This window comes from Eutrema salsugineum, unplaced genomic scaffold, assembly GCF_000478725.1.
Source record: "Eutrema salsugineum unplaced genomic scaffold, Eutsalg1_0 scaffold_5, whole genome shotgun sequence".
In the NCBI taxonomy this organism is placed as follows: Eukaryota; Viridiplantae; Streptophyta; class Magnoliopsida; order Brassicales; family Brassicaceae; genus Eutrema; species Eutrema salsugineum.
The window spans coordinates 3,008,824-3,022,754 of record NW_006256612.1 but is presented as its reverse complement, the minus strand read 5'-3'; the positions used below and the strand labels follow the sequence as shown (position 1 = coordinate 3,022,754).

General features: G+C 36.1%; 4 protein-coding genes and 1 long non-coding RNA gene across 5 annotated transcripts; 1 reads left to right on the top strand and 4 right to left on the bottom strand.

The window, feature by feature from the left end:
- Positions 1–2,161: 2,161 nt before the first annotated feature.
- On the bottom strand, positions 2,162–2,757 carry LOC112083941. Its single transcript, XM_024152163.1, has 2 exons — positions 2,465–2,757; positions 2,162–2,396 (listed from the first exon to the last, which is right to left on the bottom strand). Exons 1-2 carry the CDS (start codon positions 2,755–2,757, stop codon positions 2,162–2,164), a joined length of 528 nt encoding a protein of 175 aa, XP_024007931.1.
- A 718-nt stretch (positions 2,758–3,475) lies between these two features.
- Positions 3,476–4,904, bottom strand: LOC112083940 (glutathione S-transferase T3-like). Its single transcript, XM_024152162.1, has 2 exons — positions 4,900–4,904; positions 3,476–4,325 (listed from the first exon to the last, which is right to left on the bottom strand). The coding sequence occupies exons 1-2, from the start codon at positions 4,902–4,904 to the stop codon at positions 3,476–3,478; spliced, it is 855 nt and encodes a 284-aa protein (XP_024007930.1).
- A 249-nt stretch (positions 4,905–5,153) lies between these two features.
- On the bottom strand, positions 5,154–6,450 carry LOC112084062. The gene is made up of 3 exons (XR_002898000.1): positions 6,295–6,450; positions 5,487–5,666; positions 5,154–5,417 (listed from the first exon to the last, which is right to left on the bottom strand). It is a non-coding gene; the product is annotated as an uncharacterized LOC112084062 (long non-coding RNA).
- Positions 6,451–7,162: 712 nt separating this feature from the next.
- On the top strand, positions 7,163–9,091 carry LOC18991857 (transmembrane protein 45A). Its single transcript, XM_006415187.2, has 3 exons — positions 7,163–7,521; positions 7,682–8,078; positions 8,567–9,091. Exons 2-3 carry the CDS (start codon positions 7,732–7,734, stop codon positions 9,012–9,014), a joined length of 795 nt encoding a protein of 264 aa, XP_006415250.1. The 5' UTR covers positions 7,163–7,521; positions 7,682–7,731; the 3' UTR covers positions 9,015–9,091.
- Positions 9,092–9,138: 47 nt separating this feature from the next.
- Positions 9,139–12,243, bottom strand: LOC18991856 (protein IWS1 homolog 1). The gene is made up of 11 exons (XM_006415186.2): positions 12,118–12,243; positions 11,394–11,850; positions 11,191–11,310; positions 10,889–11,106; positions 10,677–10,806; positions 10,530–10,592; positions 10,364–10,441; positions 10,190–10,281; positions 10,055–10,114; positions 9,786–9,963; positions 9,139–9,544 (listed from the first exon to the last, which is right to left on the bottom strand). The coding sequence occupies exons 1-11, from the start codon at positions 12,135–12,137 to the stop codon at positions 9,446–9,448; spliced, it is 1,515 nt and encodes a 504-aa protein (XP_006415249.1). The 5' UTR covers positions 12,138–12,243; the 3' UTR covers positions 9,139–9,445.
- Positions 12,244–13,931: the final 1,688 nt, after the last annotated feature.

Here is a 13,931-nt window from a genome sequence, read left to right as displayed (position 1 = left end):
TTAAGTCAACACATATAGTAATTTAAACAATTAGAAAATTAAAAATTTATTGTTTTCTTCTTAATTGAAATCTTATGCAACTCACTTATTCTTTTCACAATAACAAAATAATCAATTAATATGTTCTAATTGCTAAATATATTTTTATTACAATTTTGTTTTATCTAATTTAAATTTAGTTTGATTTATGATTTATACTAAATTTAAAGAAAAATTCAAATAATTGGTTAATTTATCAACTTCAAAAATATATGATTTAGATTTTAGATTTTAGATTGGAATATGTTTAAAATTGTAGATATGTATTATAGTTTTATGAAATTTAAAAATAATAATGTTATATTATTTATATGTATTATTAGTTTTATTTGAACTTGGAAAATTAATGATTATTGTTTGTTTTATATGAATTAAATTTATTTGTTATAGATTAAGGACGATAATATATAGATTAATAGGGGTGTTTTTTTAAAATACAGCTTACGGACTCCCAAACTCTGGGCACGCTCTGTGTATTTGTATAGGTCTTTAACTAAAAAAAAGTATTTGTATAGGTAGTAACTCCTCCTTGATCCGGATATTTTGATTCTGCAAATTTACTTCTTGATCTGGATATAAAGACAAAGACCATGGATGTTGGTAATTGATTTGTTTAAAACGAATAAGTTTAAGTTTACGTATAAAAATTTATTTTTGTTAAAAAGGGTTAGACAATTTATTAAGTTAATTTTAGATACATAAATAAAAGAAAAGTATATAATCTTAGGACTTTTTAACTTTTTAATCTTCTCGAAAGTATGTTCGAACTTAACAATGTAAATTCAGTTGTTAAACGTCAAATCTTAGGACTTTTTAACTTATACCAAAAAGGTGTTGAAAGAAAGTAAAAGAACAAAATTCAACAAAAGTAGTTGGAGCTTGGAAGTTAATTAAGTAATAGAACTTTATGATCTGCATCTCTTAGATGTTTGTCACTTGCCACTACCAATTAGCCAAGACAATAATCACTGACCTGAAGTGGGACTAATATAATATAGTTGGACTTTTAATATTTAATAGGTTACTGTTGGGGTTTTTACTGTATATTAAGCCCATCATTAAACCCTGAGCCCAACATCCAAGTAATGCTGTAGAATCAAAATTGATCAAAGTGATTTATTTTGAAAAAAATACTGGATCTATTGTTGATCCCCTCTAAGGGGTTTTTAAATTTTTAATAATAATATTTTATTGATTTATGAACAGTAACAAACCTCTTCTAGTTAATGACTTCCATTAGTTAGTGAATCCTATTAGAAGTTCATAAGAATAAAATATTAGTTTTAAAATTTTTTTTTTAATTTTGAAAATGTGTTATTTAAATTAAACATTCAAGATTATAGAAGAAATATTCAACATATATTACAAGAAATTGAAAACATACAAACTATAAAAACTGAAATTGATACATTTTTTTGATTTAATCATGTGAAGTACCAAATTTGTTCTATATGTGCTCAACTAAATCCTTTTTCAAACGATCATGTATTTTTTGATTACCGACTTTGGTACGAATGCCCATCAGGTTGCTGATATTTGTAGACATATCACTAGAGTATGTCATATCCACGTGTGAAGATATGCTTGAATCTCCTTCTCCGAATTCTGATGTATCATAGAGAGTGCGGGAATATCGTTCGTCTTCTACTATCATATTGTGCAATATGATAGCCGCTCGCATTATCTTGCCAATTTTAACCTTATCCCAGAAAAGAGCTGGATTCTTGATAATTGCAAATCGAGCTTGTAGAAATCCAAAAGCCCGCTCCACATCTTTTCGGACTGATTCTTGAGTTATAGCAAATAATGATTGTTTTTCTTCTTGCGGAAGCCGAATAGATTGTACAAAAGTTGTCCATTTTGGATAAATACCGTCTGTTAGATAATATGTCAAATCATACTCATACCCATTAACCCAGTAGTGCACTTTCGGTGCCCGACCTTGTAATACGTCGTCAAAAACCGGTGAACGTTCAAGAACATTAATATCATTTAAAGTACCTGGAGGTCCAAAAAATGCGTGCCAAATCCAGAGATCATGTGAAGCTACTACTTCTAAGACAATAATCGGTTTCTCAGAACCACGTGTATATTGCCCTCTCCAAGCGGTTGGACAATTCTTTCACTTCCAGTGCATACAATCGATGCTTCCTATCATCCCAGGAAACCCTCTTATCTCTCCAACATCTAGCAAGCGTTGAAGATCTTCTGGTGTGGGTCTTCTCAGGTACTCATCTCCAAACAATTGGATTATTCCTTCTGTGAATTTATCCAAGCATAAAAGTGCAGTACTTGCACCTAGACGGAGGTATTCGTCCACCGCGTCTGCTGCACAACCGTAAGCCATCATACGAATGCTGACGTACATTTTTGTAATCCAGATAGACCAAACCTCCCGTGACCATTTCTTCTTTGTTTAAAGTACGGAACTTCATTGGAGAGGCGATGAACAATCCGCAAGAACAAGTCCTTGTTCATTCTGAACCGAAGTCTAAATAGATTTGACGGATATGTTGCATCTTCAGAAAAATAATCATTCCACAAGCGATTGTGGCCTTGCTCGCATTCTCTTTCAATGTATGCACGTTTTTTCTTTTGCCTTCTTGCTGCTTGCTCATTAAAAACAGCGTTGAGCGTCTCATCGAATTGTTGATTGAAGACTTCATCAAAAGTATCATCAAATTCATCATCTAAAGCATTGTATGATGATGATGCCATATTGCAAACGAGTTTGGTTTAGAATATTGCAAACGAGTTTGGAAACGAGAATATTGAACAGTTGGAGAAAGTGAGATGTCAAGAGAAGAGGAAGAAGAAAAAGAAGAAGAGACGTTTGTTTAGAATATTGGAGAAAGAGAAGAAGAGGAGAAGAACTGATGTTTGTAAAATACAAGAGAAGAAGAAGAGAAGCTTGTTGCTTGTGAAAAATTAGAACGATATTCTTAGATATAAATAGACAACTATGAATGATATCTTTACAATAACATGTGGTGTTTAAAAATGAAAATATCATGTGGCTTAAAGAGTTACACATGAAAAATACAAGAACATGTGGTTTACAATCATGAACATCTATACTCGTGACACAAGTGGAACATAAGGACAAACAACATTATCTGTGACACAAGTGGAACATAAGGACAAGCATACAATTCGTGACCTTCGTTTGGCCTTGACCTCTTTTGTCCTTGACCTCTTTTGTATGATTTCAGCTACTCGTTGATATGACATGTTGGTAGACATCATATAATATACCAAAACGATAAGAACAAATATGTACCCATGCTAACGAATTTAACATAAAACCATGATCAAAGAAGAAACATAAATCCATAATCCAGTTCAACATCTCATACAACTCATGACTAAGGAAGAAACATAAAACACATTTAAAACACATAACTAATACTATTACACAATAAATACTTAAAACACATTACAACAACTCATTAATTAGTTTATTTTTAAGAGCCATTTCATTTTCAGAAAGTGGCTCGGGTTTAGCAAGGAAAAACTCAAACAATCTCTTGTTCAAAATCTCTTTTTTCAGTTCCAAATCCATCTTCTTAATATCACACATGGTTTCCAACTTAGCCAAGTGGTCGGCAGATTCTTTTCCTCCGGTTGTCTTCAGCCCACTCCTTTTACATTTTCCAGCCTTAGCGGCCTTAACACCAGGCGGTCTTCTTTGTGCAACTTCCTCTTCTAGGGAGTTTGCCGCTTGCCCTGCACCATCGTCTACTTTCCTTCGTTTCTCTTTGCCACCGTCTTTAGCATTCACCGTGGTTGACCACTTCTTGTCATACCGAAACTCTCTCCATGCGTGGTCCAAAGAGAACTTTATGCCGTGATCACTGAAGAATATGTCGTGTGCAGCTTTCATCACATCGTCCTCGTTTTGGCTGCTTCTTTGTTCCTGCAGAGCAGCCTCGTAGCAGCCTATAAATTTGCAGACTTGATCGTTGATCCTTCCCCACCGCTGCTTGCACTGATCCGCCTCTCTCGGATGCATGCCAACTAGCTGATGACTTGCGTTGTAGTAGATCTGAATTCTCTTCCAGAAAGCAGCCGCCTTTTGCTTGTTACCCACAACTGGATCTTTGCTGGTATTCAACCAAGCAGAGATCAAGCTAATATCCTCCTTCGGAGACCATTTACGCCTTTCTTTCCGATCCTCAACCCCAACACTTGGATCCTCGTTACATTGGCTGCTACACACAGGAAGTTCAGAGGATCTAAGGTCTATGGTTTGTGAATAACCCTCGTTGTAAAGAGGTTCACAAACCCTTGGGAAGTGGAAAAAAAGGGTTAGGAGGTTCCATTTTGCAGTTTGTATTGATTTTTTAAGTGTTTTAGTTATTTGGTATAGTGAAAAGGCTTTTAAGTGTTTTAAGTATATACAGTTTGTAGTTCGTAGGTGTTTACGTGTATAAATTGTTTTACTATGTAGCTGTTAAAGAGTTTAAGTTAATGTTGCAGCAGTGAGTACGAGTCAAGTCTTATCTACCAAGTATTCATAACAAGTCAAATCCTAACCATAAACTAGACAGCATTTATCACAACCCTAACCAACCATTACAATCAACCCTAAATCAACTTAGTATTAAACCAGAACGATTACTAAACCAGAACAAGTAGTGTAGACTAACCTTAGACGAGAAAAGCTGTGATGTCGCCACCCCTTCGTAGTTCTGATCTGGTCACGTAGCAACTAGGCGAAGCATTAAATAAGCGAACAGCTAATGTTTACGCTTATTTAATGCTCCACCCGATATTAGCCTGCAAGTTCAAAACAAAACATCATTCAAGCCGATCACTCATCAATAAAATACAGCAAGGAAATAAATTTTAAAGACTCACCTCATATCAGCCTGAGTATACCAGCCACTATCAATGCATATCCTGCAAAAGTATCCCAAAGTAGACGTGTAGTATACAAATAATATTGGCCAAATAAATTTAATTGTTAGCTAAACCCTTAATAGAAAACATAGAATACATAATAAGTTCAAATGGTAGACATAACATAAACGACCATTACAAAGATTTAACATTAAAGTCTGACTACAAGATCTTCAGCCGAAAACGATAAGAACAGATGCAACACATTTCTTCTACTTAAACATGTAAGAAATGGCAGCAAAGACACAAAGAGAACAAAGCAACAAATAGCTTTCACCTTGTGATGCAATTTGGTCCTTCAATCTTGCTACTTCTCCTACAAGCACCCTCACTTCTGCCTTGACTTCTTCAATGGTCGGATCATACGCCTGACCCCTCATCACGTCCTGTCTTTGCGCGTCCACCTTTCTCCCCACAATTCCGAGTTGTTCTGTCACTGCCTCGTCCCACCATTTGAAGATATGCTGGTAGGTTGACTGCGTAGAAAGCATTAAGTAAGCAAAAGCGAAAACAAAGCAACAATGGAAATAACGATATCATCTCACCTCGTCAACCCAGTCAGGACATACAAAGTACTTGCGGCCAGGACTCCTTGTATCTTCAAGTCTCTACTGGCGTCCACAGAAACATTTCTCAGGTACCCCCCAGTTTGCATCACCGTACGCCCAAACCAAGTCTTCCTCTAGTGCTTCTGATAATGACTCGGAATAGCTTATCGGCATTATCTTCAAAAAAAAAATACTCAATGCTTAAAGAAGAAAACTACAACAATTCGACATAAACTACAAGAGCGACAGGAAGAGATAAACAGAAGAAACAAAGAACACGGATGACATAAACATAGATAATGAAAACAACATTGTTCTGAAAAAAAAAACCTTCAAAACGCCGGTTAAAATGGGAACTAATTAGCACCGGTAATGCAACAATATGACGATTCATCAACCAGAACACACAGATGCCAACTCAATCATGAACAACAACAACTGCATCAATAATCCCCAAATTCCCCAAATTCAAACTTGGCAAACGATACTACAACATCAACACTGCACCACATGGTCTCATAAACCAGATAAGACAGACCACAACTCAATGAACAAGGAACCTAATCCAAATATTAAACAAAAACAAAAAAGCCCCAAATTTCAATTCGCATATTTTTAGGGTTTCTAACTTGCCAACGATCCACCATGCAAATCACGATTCAATAAAGACTGAAACACATCAAAAGAGATAGAAGAAGAAGACATAAACAACTTCGATTAACCCCTTAATTTTTCAAACTCGAAATTGACAAAATTTGGGTAAACTCAGGACAACGAATTCTTAAATGAGGAAGGATTCACTAACCGGATAAGAAGGGCGACAAGATTGGTTAACCTTCTGTTGCAAATCCTCACTCCAATCGCAAATACCCACTCCGAAATTTCTCTCCAACAAAATTGCCAATTCTCTCGCAAACCCTAGTTTATATCGGGCAAATTTTGTTTTGGTCGCGACCAAATCCGAAAACTCATTAAGTGTGAGAGACACTAATTAGAGCAGAGGGTTTCGAAAAATCAGGGCAAAAATTTTAACCAACCAGCACTTAACACGTATTCTTACAAGACGGGTTCGTCAAGCCCTTGGCTAAAGAGAGCTCCGCTGATTTTTTCTCTTCTTTCATTCATTTTAAATTGGTTTTGCCTAAGATATTGGGCCAAATTGATGGGCTGAATCCTCAGTGAACGAACTATTACATATTTACATCACGATTTACAAAACACAATTCTGCTGCCATACACGCTAAATGAATTATCGGAAAAATAATTTTCACCGTCTCTCAGATAGGTCCGAGTAGCTATATTATATTATACACGTGGCAATTTAGTTCAGATATATATACCCATATTTACTGTCGTTTTCAAATCTTATTTGCTCATTTGTTTTGATTAAAATTAAAAGTACGACAGAAAAAGAAGAAAAAATAAAAGTAAATGTCAATTTATCCAAATGAAGAAAAAAAAATTATATATAATCTTCCTCATTGAATTTGTTGGAGTAATAATGAAATGAAAAATGAAATCATTAAATTTTGAAGAGAAGATCCGATTTTCATATGCTCCTCCGGTCCTCCCATGTGATATTTTCTTCTATGATTGTCATATTATTACTCACCTTTTCCACTTCTTCATCTCCGAATAATGTAAAGGTCCTTTATTTATTTCACCCTTGATTTTTGTTTTCTTCCACTTTGATCCAAACTTTATTATTCTGTGGTAAAGTTCATATTTTTCCAGGTTCTTCTTATCCAAAGTTTGTATATTTGTTTTTTGGATTTTGTTCTGTTTCTCAGCTTCTTCACGCTTTCCCCATAAAAGCCAATTTCACTCTTCCACGGAAATTAAAATTCACATTTTTTTTCTTCTTCTACCGTGTGAAGTTTCTAGCTACTCTCAATAGTTTCAAACGTTGACCGAATTTGTTTTCTTCCTCTTCTCTCTCTCTCGTTTTCATCGAAGAATCTGACTTCACAAGTTGGGATTATCTTTGATCGAAATCCACAGAAGAAGAAGAAGATCTCCGATTTCTTACAGGGTATACTCTCTTTGAATCTGTATTGATAAATCAAAATTAAAAAAAAACCCTAGCTCTTGGATAATCAATGAATTTTAAGATTTTCGATTGTGGGTATAGAATCTGAAGCTTTTTCCAGATTACAGTGAGGAACTGATATAATTGCATTTCTCTTCATCAGGAATTGAAAGATAAACAAAAAAAAAAAAAAAACAAAGAAACAAAAGAAAGATGGGCTCTTTCAAGGGTCATGCTTTGCCAGGTACATTGTTCTTTGTGGTTGGAGTATGGCACATTTGGAGCTCAGTGGTTGGATTCATATCGAACCCTAAATCATTCCGGGTTCGAGTTTGGCACCCTGTTCCTGGTTTCAACGATAGGATCAAGTACTTGGAGCTTTACGTTGTCACCATTGGCTCATTCATTGACTTGTGCATTGAGTTTCTGTACTCAACTCACCTCAAATTCTTTGTCAATGGTGTCTTGAACCCTTCCCACATGAACGATTTCGAGCACTCCGGGATGCTTCTCATGTTCTTCATCCTCGGATTCACCGCTTTGCTCTCCGAGAAAACCAGGTGTTTTATAAGTGTGTTGTTTCTTGATACCCATTTACGGGGAATGCTAGTTGCAGGTTGGATCATTGGTGATTTGAGAAGTCAAAAGTGGTTTTTCTCAATGATTATTTGACTTGAGTTTCGATGAAAGCATTCCTAGTAATGGTTCTAGGTTGTTGATAATGCGTTTCTTTGAAGTTAGTTTGGATCTTAGGTAATTTTGGGAACTCAGAAGTGGTTTATTAGTGATTCTATACTTGGTTTTCGATGAAAACAACTTTAGAAATGGATCTTGATTCATTGGCAATATGATTCGGTTATTTATAAATTCATCAAGATTCGTATAATCATATTTAGCTTTCGAAGTTGGGTTGGATCTTTGGTAATTTTGAGAACTCAAAAATGGTTAACTAGTGATTCTTGACTTCATTTTTGATGGAAAACAACCGTAGAGAAATGGATCTATATGAATCGACAGATTCACCATGATGCTTTCTTACTTGTCATAGGTTACTTCCTCTGCCGCATGAAGCTCTGTGTCTAATTGCTGCAACAGCTTTTACAGCAGAATGTCTTCTCTTCTTCTTCCACTCCACAAGCCACAAAGGTCTTGAAGGTTATTACCATCTCCTCCTCGTTTTTCTCATCGGTCTTTGCGTCATCTCCTCAATCGCAGGAGCAATATGCCCTACAAGCTTCCCAATAGACCTATGCAATGGCATTGCAATGACTCTTCAAGGCCTCTGGTTTTATCAGACAGCTTTCACTCTCTATGGTCCTATGATGCCTCAAGGCTGCAGTCTTAAAGAAAACTCTGTCGTTTGCAGATCAGTCGATTCCGAAGTCTCTGGAGAGTTTCTGGCTAATTTTCAGCTCTTCTCTCTGGTTCTTGCTGTTCTTGTATGCGTTGTCGGTTCATATGTTTTTGCAGCTTCAAGATCCGGAGTAAGTAGATGAGAGAATTAGGAAGTAAATTTAGGGATTTTGTTGTTTCTTATTCTCATGACTCATGATTTTTTTTTTTGAAAAAGAAATAAATTTTTTAACAAGATATGAAACAGAAAAAGATGGCTCAGCTGACTTAGGGAAAAATTCAATATAAGTCGGATCTTTATTGTGTAACGGACAATGATTACCATAAATAAATTTAAGAATATTTTCTGATCTCAAGAGGAAGGTGACGAACAGTGTTTCTTTCACTTCCCATTACATTAGAGACTCAAAGCAAATCATTATCTAGTAGAGTACATGTAAGTATAAAACCCCATGCCTCAAGTCTCTGACTTCATCTCGAAGACCTTTAAACACTGATCCAAGCAAAGGTGAAGATTACAAGTAGATAGAAGAGCCCAGTTCCAACGTGGCTCGATGGCCTGGTTGCAACCTCTCTACAGGTACTTGATCATACCCCGACCTTCCACGCTGACCTTTGTGGCTTGCAACCGCTTCTTCTTTGTTCCTTTTAGCTGCTGCAGTTTCTTGTTCATCTGCAATTTCAACACAAAGGAGCCAGCTTAAGGAAGGATTCAGAGGAAAGAAAGAGCAACAAAAAGTTTTTCTTGATAAACTGTGACTTTAAGCTCTGAGATTGTGAGCCAGCACAAAGCTCTCAGATTTTAATTTCCATCTTGTACATGAGCAAGGTGCTTGAGTCTATATGTTTTTCAGACCAAATTGGTAACTAGATGGTGTTTTTCCGGGTATAAGTAAATGGTAAGAGTGTTTTACCTTCAGTCTACGCTGGTCCTGAGAAACCTGTTTAGCACGGGCTCTGACCTCATCTGGGTCAATCTTGGATTGAGGACGAATCACAAAGTCCAATGGGGTTGCTTCTGGTCTCATGGTCATATTCCTGGACGAATCTCCCCTTGAACTCTGACCCGAAGTCAGGCCAGATTTACGTTGCCTGTATATTTATCAACATACACTGAGTATTATAAGAAAAAATAACTTTATACGAAGTTTAAATATCCAAATCCAGAAGGGTTCTTCCTTACCGAATATCTAAGTCAAAGTCACTATCTCTGGACTCCATCGTCGAAGCTTTGTTGGTAGGTCTATGTGAAGAAAAGCTATGCATCAGTTTATGAATGTGAATACAAAGTTAAAAAGTGAAAAGGTTTGGGATGTACTTCTTTACTGCTGGTCTTCTATAAGGAACCCTATCTTCATCAAGATTTCTCATGTCCTCGAACCTAGTACTCTTGTTGAAAATTGGACGAGACTGCAACATCAAGCATACACTAGTAAGCAAATGGGTGGAATTTGATTCAACAGACTAGAGCTGTCGAAAAAAAGCTGTTTACCCATTTATCAACCAAATCCTTAGCTAGTCGTCTGTTTGAAGTAGTTTCCTCATCGGACTTTGATAAGAACATAATGACCTGCCAAAAGCCAGAACAAATTTAAGTGTTCATGGGTTTAATTCCTACATAACGACTTGTCAATTTGCATTAGGTGGTGTATCCTAACCTTTCCAAGTCCACTTTTTTTCAATTGCTCCCTACGATCATACTGGTCCAAATCAATTGGAAACTGCAAGACAAACTCAGAGAATTGATAAAGGAGCTATAATTGGTCAATGAGGCAAAATTTCTCTTTACGGAAACAGGAGCATACATCAGTGAGAACCCGTAGAATAGCTGCACGGATGTTTATATTTGGCAAGCTTCCATCTGGAAGAGGCTCAAGCCAATTCTTCAACAGAGTTAGAACTCCATGGTCCAGGAATTCTGTCTGAAGCTGCTTCCTGGACAAAGTCGAACATGCGATATTACAAAACAGATAACTATAAAGAAACAGTATAGGACAATTGTAAGTCAGCTACTTACTTTCCCAGTACATCGGTAAGAAGGGAAAGTTTCTTAAGCTTGTTAATAGCAGGCTTCCCCTGTCTATTAAGTTCTGCGTCTTCCTCAGCAGTGATCTCAAGCTCAGCCATCACATTCTCAACCAAAAGCGCGATTTCGGCAGGGTTTCTTTCAGTCTTTTTCTTCTTCTTCCCCATTTTGAAAAGGTTATTTACCTCATCATCATCATCCTCCTCTGCCTGTTTGTTCGTAACAAAATCATCATGTACCATCAAAGAAAAGCTATACTCAGAGATGGGAAACAGAAGATACACTACTCATACCTGAGGAAAATGAGTTGGAGAGCGGTCTCCAGCGTCACCTCCATACCTCTCAGAGGGATCCAAACCAGTATCGTCAATGAAATTATCGTCATCCATAGTCCTAATACCTTCTTCATCGTTCTATAACAGAGATAACTTTCATGAGGTGAAAAAAAAAAACGAAATCTTTCTCATCTCAAAGGGAAAAAACCAATGTGATGCACCTCTGGGTTATGTGCAATAGATTTCCACATCTCATCAATCTCCTCCGACTTCCTCTCACCGCGGCTTGGGAACTTATTCCTCTTCTCCTTCCCACTGCCACTACCACTTCGATCTTTCTCCTTCTTCCTCTTCCTACCAACCTTATCATCATCATAATCTGTACGACCACCTCCTCCTCCTCCCATGAACTCATCAAACTCCGCATCCTCTATGTCCTCATCAATCAATTCAGGAACATCGATACTCTCCTTTCCACTAGACCCTTTCTTCACCAACCTCTTCCTAGGTTTGACTTTGTCGTTATCATAAACAGGCGTTTGTGACCCTTCACCATCCCATTCACCGATATCATCGGCCAAGTTATCTTCAAAGTCCTGGACTGGCTCTGAAGATGGCTCACGATCGTTTCCGAAGTCATCAAAGTCCATCAATGGCTCCCCATCTACATCACGGTACCTGAAAAAAAAAAGGATAAAAACGATCAGATAAATCGAACACGAAAAAAGTAAACTATGAATCTGAAACCCAGATGGATTTAAAATCAACAGAAGAGCAAAATTAAGGTCTTTCGTCTGCCCATGAAACGAAATACACTTTTTTGTATCGGAGAATCGAAATTTTGGAAAATCAAAAAGCTCGAACCCTAGATTTTAATCATAGGAGGAAGGGGCTGAGAATTTACAGAACAGCTAAGATAAATGAAGAAGAAGGAGAACAACTTACGGATCATCCTCGAAACCCATTTCTCCTCCGTTTCCAGAAAACGAATCAACAGAGATAATCTCGAATACTGATCCTTCGACTTGTCGAGAGGAGGTGCGAGAGGAGGAAGGAAGAAAGAAAGGTAGAAATTGGGATCGCTCCTAATGGGAAAAGTTAACGGTCTCGATTGAAAGAAAGATTAACAGTTAAGATCTTGCCACGTCATCGAAACTCCGCAAAAGCATTGAACTCTTGACTTCGTGGGGGTGTGTATTAAGAAAGTCAAACTCTATAGTCAAAAGCCTCAAAACGTTAGTGTTTTTTTTTTTTGGTGGTAAAATGTTAAATTTTAAAACGTTAGTTTCCCCCAAATCATGTGAAAATGCAATAGGTTGAACCAAAAACACAAGACTTTTGATTGATTAAGTAAATGTATTTGGTAGTGTATCTTCCTTCAAAACCAAAATTTGGAGAAGTCTAGAATTGGGTTTGTCAATTTCGGAGCTCCGGTTTTTTATTTTTGCAATAAAATTAATATCTGTTAAAGCCTTTTAGTAGACTGATGATTAGTAAAAAAAAAAAAAACTCTTTTGATTTCGCATAATCAATGGAGAAGTTCATTTACTTCTTCTTTCATCACAATTGAATCAGTTAGATTGATTGTGGGATAATAGGAAAAAATTGTTGATTTATAATTGAGTTTGGTCTAAATATTATTTGATAATTGAGTTTAGTATGTTAAGTCAAATGGTGTGTGTGAAAACATGACTTATATCTAGGCAGTTATATTTTAAGAGTCACGAGTATGAAGAGACACAACTCTTTGTGTTAACATCTGTTCGTTTTGTATATAAACCAATTTTGTCTTTTTGTAATCAACAAGTATCAGATTCAATAAAAGTTTCTATTTCATGTATGTTCATCTTTAGAAGAGAAGAGATAATTTTTATCTCTTACTCTGTTTCTTCTTTCTTTCTGTTTTGGGAATATATATTCCAACAAGGTATCAGAGCATATATCGGTCTTGGAGCCTGTTCAAGCACAATAAGAATAAGAAGAAATCCGCTGCGAGAAGAAGAGAAAGATGGAGATGAGAAACCAAAAAAAAAAAGAGGAGATGGTGATAAGAGAAAGCACCATCCATCTGCACAAGCACATTCACATGCCATAACTTCAAGAAGAAGGCTCCAAAAGGATAAAGGAGATATGAAATCTTCTCATAAGGAAATGGAGACAATGGATGTGAACATGGAGTTTGGAAGGAGAATTCTGAAACTTTGTCCGAAGAAGCACAAAACATAAAAGACGTGGAGAGTATTCACTCATAAGACGTCATGAAGATGTTATGATGGTGATCAAAGGAAGACACCAAGAAAGGAGGATGCTTACCTCATAAAAAAAATGGAGACCAAAGATGTTTCATCAATGATCCTCAAAGGAGAAGCATTCTGAACATTAAGGGGGTGTTATTCAATCATGAATTTTAAATGAATTTTCTATGTTTTATAATCTTCTAGATTTAAAAATTGATATCAGTTTGATGGATTCATTTGTTTAGATTCTAAAATCTCTGCAATATACACTGGATTTTGATTCTAATAATTTACTCATAAAACTCTATTAAAATTGATTTGAAATGACTTAATGTACAAAGATTTTAAAAATTATTTAGTTTTGAATAACACTGGATTTTAATGAAAGATTTGAAATCTTTATTGAATAACACCAAACTTTAAAACCTCTTAAATATGATTTACAATCAAAAGAACCAATAACACTTGATTTTAAAACATTATTTAGAATCATTAGTTGAATAATAGTGGATTGTGGTTGGA

Coding starts and splice junctions, on each gene's coding strand:
- LOC112083941 (XM_024152163.1), bottom strand. CDS start 2,757: ATGGCATCATCATCATACAATGCTTTAGATGATGAATTTGATGATACT. Junction 2,397..2,464: donor CGCCTCTCCAATGAAGTTCC/GTACTTTAAACA, acceptor AATGTACGTCAG/CATTCGTATGATGGCTTACG.
- LOC18991856 (XM_006415186.2), bottom strand. CDS start 12,137: ATGGGTTTCGAGGATGATCC. Junction 10,593..10,676: donor TTCTACGGGTTCTCACTGAT/GTATGCTCCTGT, acceptor TTTGTCTTGCAG/TTTCCAATTGATTTGGACCA. Junction 10,115..10,189: donor AGAAGACCAGCAGTAAAGAA/GTACATCCCAAA, acceptor TTCTTCACATAG/ACCTACCAACAAAGCTTCGA.
- LOC18991857 (XM_006415187.2), top strand. CDS start 7,732: ATGGGCTCTTTCAAGGGTCATGCTTTGCCAGGTACATTGTTCTTTGTG. Junction 8,079..8,566: donor TTGCTCTCCGAGAAAACCAG/GTGTTTTATAAG, acceptor TACTTGTCATAG/GTTACTTCCTCTGCCGCATG.